This window comes from Aureobasidium subglaciale, assembly GCF_000721755.1.
Source record: "Aureobasidium subglaciale EXF-2481 unplaced genomic scaffold scaffold_29, whole genome shotgun sequence".
In the NCBI taxonomy this organism is placed as follows: domain Eukaryota; kingdom Fungi; phylum Ascomycota; class Dothideomycetes; order Dothideales; family Saccotheciaceae; genus Aureobasidium; species Aureobasidium subglaciale.
In genome coordinates, this window is record NW_013566966.1 from 143724 (window position 1) to 156185 (window position 12462).

The 12462-nt window shown below is 50.5% G+C and overlaps 7 protein-coding genes across 7 annotated transcripts; 5 read left to right on the top strand and 2 right to left on the bottom strand.

Annotated features, from left to right (window-relative positions):
• The first annotated feature begins 374 nt into the window (after positions 1 to 374).
• AUEXF2481DRAFT_44064 (uncharacterized protein) lies at positions 375 to 1216 on the top strand. Its single transcript, XM_013484490.1, has 2 exons — positions 375 to 1082; positions 1153 to 1216. Exons 1-2 carry the CDS (start codon positions 515 to 517, stop codon positions 1167 to 1169), a joined length of 585 nt encoding a protein of 194 aa, XP_013339944.1. The 5' UTR covers positions 375 to 514; the 3' UTR covers positions 1170 to 1216.
• A 391-nt stretch (positions 1217 to 1607) lies between these two features.
• AUEXF2481DRAFT_8539 (uncharacterized protein) lies at positions 1608 to 2078 on the bottom strand (the record flags this gene model as incomplete). Its single annotated transcript, XM_013484456.1, has 4 exons — positions 1608 to 1666; positions 1722 to 1754; positions 1818 to 1924; positions 1993 to 2078. The coding sequence occupies 4 exons, from the start codon at positions 2076 to 2078 to the stop codon at positions 1608 to 1610; spliced, it is 285 nt and encodes a 94-aa protein (XP_013339910.1).
• Positions 2079 to 2351: 273 nt separating this feature from the next.
• On the top strand, positions 2352 to 2949 carry AUEXF2481DRAFT_69802 (uncharacterized protein; the record flags this gene model as incomplete). Its single annotated transcript, XM_013484508.1, has 2 exons — positions 2352 to 2692; positions 2757 to 2949. 2 exons carry the CDS (start codon positions 2352 to 2354, stop codon positions 2947 to 2949), a joined length of 534 nt encoding a protein of 177 aa, XP_013339962.1.
• A 296-nt stretch (positions 2950 to 3245) lies between these two features.
• Positions 3246 to 4339, bottom strand: AUEXF2481DRAFT_8541 (uncharacterized protein; the record flags this gene model as incomplete). The annotated part of the gene is made up of 4 exons (XM_013484457.1): positions 3246 to 3302; positions 3357 to 3823; positions 3875 to 4134; positions 4278 to 4339. The coding sequence occupies 4 exons, from the start codon at positions 4337 to 4339 to the stop codon at positions 3246 to 3248; spliced, it is 846 nt and encodes a 281-aa protein (XP_013339911.1).
• A 924-nt stretch (positions 4340 to 5263) lies between these two features.
• AUEXF2481DRAFT_33056 (uncharacterized protein) lies at positions 5264 to 6899 on the top strand (the record flags this gene model as incomplete). The annotated part of the gene is made up of 4 exons (XM_013484470.1): positions 5264 to 5696; positions 5752 to 6061; positions 6112 to 6804; positions 6869 to 6899. 4 exons carry the CDS (start codon positions 5264 to 5266, stop codon positions 6897 to 6899), a joined length of 1467 nt encoding a protein of 488 aa, XP_013339924.1.
• A 44-nt stretch (positions 6900 to 6943) lies between these two features.
• On the top strand, positions 6944 to 8251 carry AUEXF2481DRAFT_466826 (uncharacterized protein). Its single transcript, XM_013484530.1, has 3 exons — positions 6944 to 7015; positions 7110 to 7382; positions 7439 to 8251. Exons 2-3 carry the CDS (start codon positions 7266 to 7268, stop codon positions 7925 to 7927), a joined length of 606 nt encoding a protein of 201 aa, XP_013339984.1. The 5' UTR covers positions 6944 to 7015; positions 7110 to 7265; the 3' UTR covers positions 7928 to 8251.
• A 656-nt stretch (positions 8252 to 8907) lies between these two features.
• Positions 8908 to 10238, top strand: AUEXF2481DRAFT_466241 (uncharacterized protein). Its single transcript, XM_013484531.1, has one exon. The coding sequence runs from the start codon at positions 8999 to 9001 to the stop codon at positions 9941 to 9943; it is 945 nt and encodes a 314-aa protein (XP_013339985.1). The 5' UTR covers positions 8908 to 8998; the 3' UTR covers positions 9944 to 10238.
• Positions 10239 to 12462: the final 2224 nt, after the last annotated feature.

Genomic DNA, 12462 nt, shown 5'->3' on the forward strand with positions numbered 1-12462 from the left:
CAAATTACAGGGTGGTGAATACGATTACTTGATGGAAGCCATAGAGATGGTACTTGTAAACGGACCTTGGAACTATCTTTTCACCATCCAGACCGATCCAGCAGATTGAGGTATGGATGGATGCTGAGTAACAAAGCTCGTCCCAGCATCCGATGCTCGGAAGCGAATATGCCGAAACCCTACCGAGAAATGTAAGCAACACGGAACCATACCGCATAGCATAATCACGCAACGCAGTAGAGATATAATCACCAAGAACGATCTAGACTACACACACCTCACTTAGAATATAAGCTACAGTGGCAACCACAACCAATTCTCAATGCAACACATCCGTGTTGGCATGATAACATCGATCGTTTGCATCATCCTGGCTCTCGCTCTGTTTCCACTTTCTACACCTCTGCTTCGTTGGACAAGAACCTTCGCGGGAAGGACATCTGCAGCATCGTTGAAGAGCACGTCACCCATAAGCACTAGCAAAGTGTCATCGGCTCTTTACTCGACATCCAAAATGACTCGGACACCAGTCTACTTCCTCTCACATGGAGGTCCCAACATTATGGAAGACTACGATCACCCAGCCTATAAAAAGCTTCAAGAAATCGGCAGAGAAATTACGCAAAAAGTCAAGCCAAAAGCCGTGGTCGTATTCTCGGCACATTGGCAGGCAAGTCCTACCAGCATTCAAGTCAACACCGCTGAACTCACTGATCTGATCTACGACTACTACGGCTTCCCGGATCACTACTACAAAGTCAAGTATCCGAATGTTGGCAGCAAGGAGCTCTCATCTCGTGTTTTGTCTGCTTTGAAAGCAGCGAACATTCCTGCCACTGGTGTTTCGAGGGGTCTTGATCATGGTGTCTTTGCGCCTTTCACTGTCGCTTTTGACCCCAAGACCAATCCTCTGAATGTGCCTCTGGTTCAAGTGTCACTGTTCGACAGTGATGATGCAGATCAGCACTACAGACTCGGAGAGGCAATGCAGGGATTGAGAGAGCAAGGCGTAGCGGTGATCGTCAGTGGCATGGCTGTGCATAACCTAAGAGATATGTGGCAGGCTATGCAGCGACCTGCGCCTATGCCTTACAGTGTGAGCTTCGATGCTGCATTGAAAGAGGCCGTAGAACAAAAGGTGTGTGCACCCACAGATCTGGAATGTGTAAAGAGTGATTGCTAACAATTGTGCTAGCCTGAAGATAGACAAAAAGCCATGGCCGAGCTGTTGCGAAGGAGCGATGCTAGGAAAGCTCATCCATCCTTCGAGCACTTGCTGCCTGTCCACATCGGGGCTGGTGCGGCTGGAGATGATGCTGGCAAGCAACTTTGGACCCTCCCTCAAGGCAGCATGTCTTGGGCGCAATTTAGATTTGGCGAGATTTCCAATCTCACAGCTTGATATTTTAGGAGCCCCTTCTTTCTTTCATGCGTCAGAGCATAAAAGTTTCAGCATAGATTCAATTGATCCCGCTATCGCATTCAAATGCATGTTTCGTATCGAATGAAGTGCGGTCATGTGGGATAAGGCTTAATAGAATGGCGGAAAAAGTCGTTACGAATTTTAGACAACGAGAAGGAAGATCAGAGGCTTTGGAACGGGGTATCTATTGAGCTTGTTGGACCAGCTCAGCAATCTTGCTCTCAATAGCCTTGCTGTCAAGACCTGTATAGTTGGTCAGCACTTCTCTCCAGTATAGCGGATCTTGATGTTAACATACCCTTCAAACTTGCGCTCTTCTCCTTTCCAAAGTCTGATTTACAGTATGATCAGTAGGTGGTTACCAGTATGTAGACCATGCGGTAGTTGTGCTAACCGTATCTTGCCCAGACTTTCGGCTCGACTTCCAGAGCTTCGCGGATAAGGATAGGGGTGTGAGGGTTGGCCTTCTTCATGGCAGGGTATTGCTGGGTCAAGAACGAGCTGTGATCCAGGTGTCAGAGCGTCGGCCGCGCATTGAGTTGAGTATCGAAGAAAGAATGGTGATTTACCGGACGGCGGCGCTGTGTTCCGAGGTTTGGCAGTGGTGGAAGCGCAGCTCCTTGAGCGCCTTGGAGAACGATTGCTTGAGCGACATAATTGTGTGTGTGGAATGAGGTGTGTATTCAATTGACCAATCTCGACTTTCGCGGCAGTCAAGTGTCGCTGTTGCTGACCTACCGTCAAAGACAAACAGGGCAAACACTTCACTTTCGCGCAACCGGCAAGCGCTGACACAAACTCCGCTCTTGCTCCGCATTGCGGCATCGGGTCCTGCTGAGATATCGCCGGAAAGCAGCAGCATCGCTCTTTCCTTTTGAGCGCAACTTCCTCCCCAATCTCCACTCAGTCACACCGGAATATAGCAAACATGTCATTCAGAGCCGGTCTCCGTTTCTTCAATGCCTTCCGCCAGGAGGCTGTCCGTACTGGCAAGCCCGTCGCCCAAAGACGCACCTATCAGTCGGCCGCCGAGACCAATGTCGACCCTCCACCAAACCAGTCTCGCTTCCAGCAATTCTTCCACTCTCCCGTTGGCCCCAAGACGGTCCACTTCTGGGCTCCCATCATGAAGTGGGGTCTCGTCCTCGCTGGCGCTGCCGACTTTGCTCGTCCCGTCGAGTCTCTTTCCCTCTCTCAGAACAGCGCTCTTATGGCTACTGGTCTGATCTGGACCCGCTGGTGCTTTGTTATTAAGCCTAGAAACCTTTTGTATGTCCAGAGCATTGATTAGGGATCTCCTACCACTATCGGAGTGCTGACAGTATTGAAATAGCCTTGCTTCCGTCAACTTCCTCCTTTTCTGCGTTGGCGCAACACAAACCTCGCGCATTCTCCTCTGGCAACAATCCCAAAAGGGTGACTCTCTCACCGACGAGCTCAAGAAGGCCGGCAAGCAGGAGGGTAAGGAGCTCGAGGCCATTGCTAAGGACCCAAAGGGCGCATTTGAGAAGGCCAAGAAGGTCTAAACATAAGCAACAAGTTCTGCTCATGTTCCCGTCCTAGCCCCCATCTAAACACTACACGATCCACATCTGTGCGATACAGAGCAGTTGATATGCCATGAATGGCGCCGCTACCTACCCCACAAGTTTGGTCCATTGGACCGAAGCAGAGACAGCAAGATAGATAATAGTCTTGGTCTAATGAGAAATCTCATAATTCTTCCTAATCATGATGTCTACGAGAAAGTCGTTAAAAAGCATCCTATGCTTCATGCAACCCAACCATGCGCCAACCATGCGCGATCAAAACGTCGACCTCTTTACTTGGCGAGGTTAGTAGGAGCAGGAGCCGGAGGACCCTCAGGAGTGACATATGCCTATCGGAAACATTAGCCATTGCGACAAACACTTCAACCCAGAAAGCGACATACCTTGGTCATGCCACCATCAACGACGAAGTCGGTACCGTTGACGAAGCTGCTTTCATCACTGGCCAAGAAGACAACTGCGTGTGCCTGCTCGATAGCCTCACCGAAACGGCCAGTGGGGAAGTGGATCTCACGACGCTGACGCTTGGCCTTGTCGTCACCCAGCCAGTCCTGCAGAAGAGGAGTGTTAAGAGGAGCAGGACAGAGAGAGTTGAATCTGAAGCCTTCACGAGCGTGAACAATGGCAAGCTCACGAGTCATTGCGAGAACAGCACCCTTGCTGGCTGTGTATGCCAGTTGAGGAGTTGCGGCTCCGACCAAAGCGACCACGGAAGCAGTGTTGATGATTGAGCCCTTGGTCTTGTTGTGCTTGCGCAATGCCTGCACTGCGTGCTTGGAGCCAAACCAGACACCCTTGACATTGATGTTGTGTGTGAGGTCCCAGATCTTCTCAGGGGTATCAATGGCATCTGCAATGCTGTTAGCTCAGGACTTTCAACTGGTTTCGGATGAGAACTCACCTGCATCATCGGCGTGCATGATACCGGCGTTGTTGAACATGACATCGAGACCGCCCCATGAGTCGACCTTCTCGACAGCTGCAGCAACAGCATCCTCCTTGCTCACGTCGCAGATGGTGGTCTCAATCTTGCCAGCAGCATTGGGAACAATCTCCTTGACTTTGGCAACAGCCTTCTCCAGAGCAGGTGCTGAGATGTCGCACATCAGAACAGATGCACCCTCGCGGGCAAAGAGAATGCAGGTCTCGAGACCAATACCACTGTCATGGTGTCAGTCGATGCTGTCTTCGGTCCTCATATTTGCAAAAAGCCCGATGGGAAATTATAGTGGCAAGACGTTCTCCTTTCGTCCCAAACGACGCAACACAACCTGAACGGACAGAGAAGAAGGAACATCACTTACCCAGCAGCACCAGTGATGACGGCGTTCTTGCCAGCGAGTCGACCTCTGCCTTCGGAGCTCATGATTGCAATTGTGTTCTTATCGAAAATTGTTTGAATGAAGCTTAATGTGCAGCTCAGATTCTGAACAATGTTAGAGCGAAATCAAGACGACTGGGTAGAGTAATGTTCACCTTGTAGGAGCAGTAAGGTCAAGTAGTAAACGGATATAGGAGGCGACTGATGTTGAATGGATAAGAAAGAAATCTGGAGTTGCACATGTGTTTCATGAACTTGCCAAGGGAGACGATGACTCGCTGCTATCGTTGCGGTCAGTGAGTCCGCCGACCGGGCCGAAGTCGGTTTGGTTTACGTGATAAGGTATGTAGACCATAAAGTTTGTCACTTCAACATCGTACTTTCTATCTTTGTGAGCCACTCCGATCTGTTCGAAGTCACGAAATTGCGTCCCGGATGTGGTGACACTCAAGAGAGATAGATAGCTACGGGACGACTAAAACAGCTGATTCCGACGTAGTAAGCAGCCTGCATCTTCTTCACAAGTCAGCCTCTGTGACAAACTTAGCATACGAACACGAGGTGAAAGCAAGCGACGCGAGGTCGGCATGTGCGCATTTTGTGGGGTCGATAAGCTGAATGGTATGATGTAATTGATTATTGGACAGACAGCTATCACAGAATTATAGGAACAACATTTCGCTACCCCTGTGGACGGGAATTATTGGTCTTCGTTTTTGAGTAAGACGGCACGTGAGATGTCAGAGATACCCGGCGGGCGCTACAGCAAAAGTTAGCCCTGATGAGATACAGGATGGGAGGGATCAGCGACGCAGTTGGCCCCGCATCGACGCTTATCTTCGGCGGCCAGCTTCACGAATCGCGTTGCGTATGCAGCTTTGCCATCATAGCCATAACAAAGATACATTTACTACCCGTCCACATCGCTTTGAAGCTTCGATTTACTCAACATCCGCATTCGAACTCAATATGGCCATCTCTGACGATCCCACAGCGCTCAAGCTCGAAGACTTGGCCGAGCTTTTGAAGAATGACACAAGTGTCAAGCTCGCAGGATGCGACATTGACGGTATCTTGAGAGGCAAGCTGGTCTCTAAGAAGAAGTTCCTGTCCATCGCTGAGTCTGGTTTCGGCTTCTGCTCTGTCATCTTTGGCTGGGACATGCATGATCAGACATACTTTAAGGAACTCAAGATTTCAAACAAGGAGAACGGCTACAGAGACCTCACTGCCCAGATAGACCTTGGCAGTTTCAGAAGAATACCATGGGAGAACAATGTTCCCTTCTTCCTGGTCAGCTTCTACGAGCCTGAGGGACAGTCTGTCTCGGCCTGTCCGAGAAGTGTTCTAGGAAGAGCTGTCGAGAAGATCCAGGCCAAGGGCATGAGTGCCATGGCAGGAGGTACGTCGTATGATGTTTCCTCTCAGTACGATTAGCTGACATGTTGATCTCACAGCCGAATACGAATTCTATCAATTCCGAGCACCCTCCGATCCTACCGCTTCCGAGCGCAACTCGTCCAGCACAGCAAAGTTCCTCAAAGACCACCCGCCATCAGCTCTACCATCCCTCACCGAAGGCATGTTTGGATACAGTGTAGCAAGGCCAGTCCACAATCAAGACTACTACTATGGCGTTTACGATGCCTGCGAGAAGTTCAGATGTAACATTGAAGGATGGCATACAGAGAGTGGTCCTGGTGTCTTCGAGGCTGCCCTTGAATTCGGCGAGATCAGAGGCATGGCAGACAGAGCTGCGCTGTTCAAGTAAGCTTGATAGCATCTCTGACCCTGTCCCTCCGCTAACACAATTCTAGGCTCACCGTCAAGTCGATCGCCAGCAAATTCGGCATCACACCATGCTTCATGGCCAAACCCCGCGAGAACCTGCCAGGAAACAGCGGACACATGCATGTCTCGCTATGCGACCCGGAAACAAATCAGAACCTTTTCGCACGCAGCGAACCCGACCCCAACGCTCCTTATGAGGACATCAAGCACCTTTCCGACTTGGGCCGTCACTTCCTTGCTGGTCTGATAGAAGGTCTCCCATATGTTATGCCCATCTTCGCCCCTACAATCAACAGCTACAAACGTCTGGTCGAGAACTTCTGGGCACCCGTCACAGTCAGCTGGGGCTTGGAACACCGTGCTGCCAGTATCCGCCTTATCGCACCTCCTACCGCTTCTCCAAAGTCTACTCGCTTCGAAGTCCGTGTCCCCGGTGCCGACACAAACCCTTACCTTGTGTTGGCCACTATCCTGGCACTTGGCTGGAGGGGTGTGGAGAAAAAGCTTGAGATCCCTATTCCGCCACTGGGCAAAGGCGAGGACGTTGGCGGTGCATCAGATAGCGGTGTCAGGTTAGCCAAGAGCTTAAGAGAGGCGACCGAGAAGTTTAAGAGCAAGGACAGCATCGCAAGAGAAGTGTTCGGCGACGACTTTGTTGACCACTTTGCTGGAACTCGCGAACATGAACTCAGACTGTGGGACGAGGCAGTCACGGATTGGTAAGTTGAATCAATGCTAGGTAAAGAAGGTCTGCAGACATGTACTGACGAAGTTCGTGTGTAGGGAATTCAAGCGCTATATCGAGACTGTGTAGAAGCAGCTACTTGCTTTGCGATGGCCCTCAACGCCATAAGCTAGATCCATGAAGGCACATGTTCTCCGGATTCTTGGCTATATGAAGCACGATTCCACTCCACAGCTTCCCTTTTGGTATGTTACATGTCCCTTGTTATGTTCGATGACCAGAAAGAAGACTACCCCAAAGCGACAAAATTTCGTCAGAACCAACAGCAGCGACCTCAAGAAAGAAGCATGCCCCTTATGCGACACATCCCTATGCACCCCTATACCATCGTTCGGTCAAAGGAAAATCAAGGCGCCGAATCACGACACGAAGCACGACAGCTAGCAGCGACTCAGAGTCCAAGAAGAGACGTTTAAACCACATACAGATTTCTATATGGTCGGCCTGTGGAAACCAGCTGCTCCTGCACCAGGTGAGCAAGTCAAGTTTTGCTCTCTCCCTTCAAATCGCTGGTGGACCAACCCTATTGCGTTTGACGCGCCAAACGTGGAGGTATGCTACGATTGCCACCATACCGACTTCTCAGCATCAAACACAGCAAATCATAGTGCTCGAACCAAAAGCACAACACTCATGTCGCATCACATGTCAAGCATCCATGTCACGCTCGCATGGTTGAGGAATGCCGTACCTGCAGTACTGAAGTGGTCAAGCAGCCAGTCCGATTCACTGAAAGAGTGATTACAGTGTGTATAGACAAATTCATCTTGAGAACACAATTAGTCCTTCTGTTGTCCTCTGAGTACTTTCGCTTTGTCCTTTTCTCGGCGAAACGACTTTTACATTCCGCTCCGGTGAGAATAGTTCCTGGTCACGTCGAAGTGGGGAATTTCCTGCAAGGCAGGAGCGCTGTGAGCAAACGATCAAGAGTCGCGCTTTCTCAGCAAGGCTGTCGTTGCGGCCACAGCACAAAGAAGCGTTTGGCAGTCGCGACTAAGCCAGCATCCAGTCACATCGTCCCAGACCCAATTACCAGCGCCGGACAGAATCATCTACAAGATACGATTACCGATCGGTGTACTTGGAGGGCAAGATAGATTTGTTTGCTGCTCTCAATGCTGGAAGACTCTGGCAGCTACGGATAATCGTGACTTCGCGTTGACTGCATATTTCAAGGCCATCACAAAGGTCATTTGCTGGTCAGCGAGAGGAGCAAGGGCTACTTCAGTCTAAAATAGTACGCATTGGCCATAGTGGCTTCATTCCCGACATGCCCTCTTCCTAGCCAAGATGGACTTCACGAGCTTTAAATCTCTCACGGAGAATCTCCAGCAATGATCATCTGTCTGAAAGCACAGCACAATTCAAATTAAGGGCACTGTGCTTGAGAGCAGTTTCACCGAGTTCCTCCATACAGCACCCCTGAATGTCTGTCTGTCTGTCTGAAGGCAGAATCACATTCAAGTTGAGAGCAATGTCCACGAGAGCACGAGGAGGAGCTAACTCTCAGCGGCCGACTCACGAGGTTTGAATGTTACCTTGCCTCCAATCAGCTTGAGAAGTCGGTGCATCTATCGAGGAGAGTCGCCTTGCCAAGTGTCGATGCTCCTGTTCACTTCAGCTTCACTTATATCTGTCTGCCGAAAGGCACAACATATGATGGTGCTCGATCAAGGCCTATACGTGGTAACACAAGCTCAAGGACCGATACACTAAGCCGCTACCATGGTTAACCACAACGAGCATGTACATATATACGTATATGTATATATATATATGCAGCGCGCCGCCGCTCTCAAAAAGGCCAAGGGCAGATTGCAATACAAGCTTTTCTCGAAAGAGCGCAAGATTGAACAAGCTCTTTGCCGAAACTGTTGACGTCGTGTTCGCTACTTTCAACACCGCGTCTCATGGAACCCTCCAGAGGTATTTCAGTGCCACCACAAGACCAAAGTCCTTGTCGCCGCCATCAAAGCCATCGGAATGACATGCAAAGTCTTTCGCCAGTCGGACAAGTTCAAGATCTTTGATTTGCGCCCCTTCAAATGCCGTCGTCAGCCATGACTTCTTCAAGGCGCTCAATGAAGATACAGAGATGAACGACCTGAAAATGGTCAGGTTCATTGGAGCGAGGAGGAAGGCCGTCGATAGTACAGCCAACATGATAGATGCAGAGATGGAAGATGACTTGCTTGATCCTGCGCTCTGGGACAATGGCTGATCTGGATGATGAGCATAGATGCTCCGTCGCCGCCATCGAGGAGTACACCTGGCAGCACCAGTTCAAAGACTGGGTGGCTGAAGCCGCCGCGGTCGACAACCCCAACGAGCATGTTCAAGAGCTCGCCGCCGCCCTGATCGAAGTCAAGGAGAGACTTGGAACAAGGTTCTCACCGGATGAGCGTAACAGACTCCAAATGCAGCACAGCACCCTGGAGCACGATCCAACCAGGCTATCGGCGATGTCATGTTCTCCACCCTCAATTCTGCGTTTCATGCGACTCTTGATGACTACTACAAGGCAAACTCGATCTTCGTCAATGGGGGCCGGTATGGCATCATTCGGCGATATTGCCACCGCCTACATTCCCAACTGGCACACTGTGCAGCACATTGTCCTGGCAGGTGACTCTGCCCAGCAGTACGCAATGCTCGAGGCAAAGGGCCGTAATGAGTTCTCGTGGCTTGAGGCAGAATCATTCTTGTTCGAATTCGAGGAGGGAGAGAGGAAGCTGACCTCAGTCATGCTTATTGAACCATATCGTATGTGCCTCAGCATATCGAAGCCGATCAGCGATATTTTGTCCAAGGGTCTACTGCAGACACACCACTCCGCTCTTCGCTCGTACACCGAGGCTAAACAGCTCATGTCTTTCTTCAAGACAGGATTAGGCGGCGGTTACCACAACTGGGAACTATTCGGCGTCGACATCAGTGGCCAGACTACTGAAATAGGGGCATTGGTGCAGTCTCAACAATCCAGACAAACAACCTCTTCCATCATCACATCATCACTCCCGATAACGTCGATCTTCTACATCGACTCAATCCAGTTGCTGCTGCTGATGTCGATCCTCATGCACAAGCAGCCTACGAGCAAGAGGATACCCTGAATTAGCTGCAAGCTTTCGGCTACAATGTTGTAGCCGAGCTGAGAGCTGGCTTTGCAGTCCAGTCTAATGAGCCTCTTCCACAAGACTTTGGACACTGGGACGATTGGTTCCCTTTCTCCTTTGGCTAGCTTGATGTCCCACCTACCCTCCCCTATAACCGCACGCCCCATATCTCCGTCCACACACGCTCTTCGTTCACCGACGAAGACCTAAGGGAAGTAACCAAAGGCTGCAGCCTAGTCCTCGCTTTTTGCCTTGAACCCTCAGGCACGTAACATGCTCAATCACCGTCAATCCCTCTCAACCCGCGCAACATCGCCCTGCCCTTATATACAACTTATTTTGTGTCCTCCTGTCATCCAGCCAAGCAAGGACCCCGCCTTCTCGCCTGGTGTGTGTGGACTACTTGGTTGGAACGGACATACGACAATCACCCGTGGTCTGAGTTCAATCCTCGGCATGGTAGATACTTTCGCATTTCAGAGGTGAGTCGTAATAAGAGAACGCGGAGGCTGCCGGTTTCTTTCCACAGGAGGCGTGGTTTCTTTTGCCCTTCCTCAGTGCATAAGATTCTTTTTTGCCTGCTCTCGATGTACATATTTTGCATCAAGACCTGGATGTTCAATCACCTCAGCCAGATCATCTTGGAATGTATCTGCCCTAAGCAGCAATATCAAGGAAAAACTACGACCCTGTATGGTTTCGAGGGCATTCTGTTTGAAAACGCCGCTTGTGCAAACTGGCCAAGATGGACTGACGACGACCTCGTTGCTTGCGCTTCTGTCGACACTGGTACGACTTCTGTTGTAAGTATACCGCCAGGCCGGCCGATCTTCAACCCTGATGCCAGACCTGCACCGTCTGGTACGTACGACGGTTCCCAATTCGGTCCATACATGGATCAAGAGGTGAGATTTAGTCCTGTGCAGCGTCGTCGCCATTACTTGAAGGGCAAGTTCATCGCTGGTCAGGGGCTGCATCGCGACGACATGGCAAGCAGCAAGCCTTCAATGCATCTTGTACTCATCACTTAGCGACTCACAGAGCCACGTCAGGCTCTGGTCTTGTGGGAGCACATGACGACAGGTGTCGAGGACGACAAACGGCCTCGTAGATATCAAAAAGAAAGTACATTCAATGCGTTATTTGGATCTCGAGAGTTGACGACTTGAAATATGGAGAGTCGGCGGGTTAATGTAGCCGCGAGTTGTATGCAAGAATTTTATCAGAAATGATGTATGAAAGCCAGTTCATCGTAAAGTGAATTCCGAGGCAGGCGCGACTGTCTTGAGTAGCTGGTGCCTTCACAGAAAGCTCGACAAACAGATCAAAAAAGGCACATTAGATGTGATTTTTTTGCGGATGTAAACACTTTAAATCAGTCTTATGAAGGCAGGAGCGACTCTCGCGACTTGGAGTCAACAACGAGGTCTTTGTTCGATGTTGCAGCGCAACACAAAGTCAACAACATCAACACCCCAGCCAAACATCAACCTGAATTTGCCTTTCTGACCTCCCTGCTTGTTTCTTGTGCACTGGCGCTAGGCGCTTTCAATTAAACACCTTCTGCTGAGTTTCTTGCTCGGCCTCTCTCCCGATCTTCCTCTCCATTCACTTTCTCTTCCTGTTTTGTTGGGTATCCCAGCATCACTACTACCATTTCCTCCCCCTTGTTTTGTCGGGTATCCCGGCATCACTTCTTCCTCCACTCCACTGTCTTGTCGGGTATCCCGGCATTACTGATTCTAAATTTTTAGGATGTCTGCACCATCGAAGCGAAGTGCCGATGGCCTCTCTCCACGCGAGGAAGATCCGAAACGATATCGATCAATCGGTACACAGACATCAGAAATCACCACAGGCGTCCAGGAACCTCGTAATCCCGTTCCCCGAAGACAAACCAGGTCTGCCATGTCCGATCCGCACACCAGACTTCAGGCGTTCGCTCGTCGACAAGTGCGTCCCGATCTATATCCAGCACCGCCTCGAGCTACTGGCCCAGTCCGTCGTCGACCTGAAGATATCGATCATAGGTTCGATTTCTCAACGCTGTCCGATCGTTTCCGCAACGCCCGAAGGGTAGACTTGAGCTCGGGCAAAATGCAACCCTATCCCGGACGTACAGATGCAATTCCACGTAACCCAAGTCGCAGAGACATATTGCAGCTTGCAGCCCGAGAGTGAAACCCAGACAAGAAGAGGCAAGCCGCATACCTGACTGTGGCTCAAATCAAGGACACGTTGTGCGATCCACCCATCAGGAGTCACTGGCCTGGGACGCAAAGGAGGTCGATCACGAGAAGAAGGATGAATCCAGCGCACAGCCAACAGCAACTGGCCAGGACATCCAGAGAACAAGTCATACTCCCATTCCGAGGTCAAACAGAACGCCCTTGATCGACCAGTCTTTGGAGTTCCAGAAATTCATCCGACAGCAAACGCAACCTGGATCACAAGGATCAAGCGTGCAAGCTACCGGTATGCCTAGGCTCCCGCCGTTGAGAGCAGATAGCCCAGAG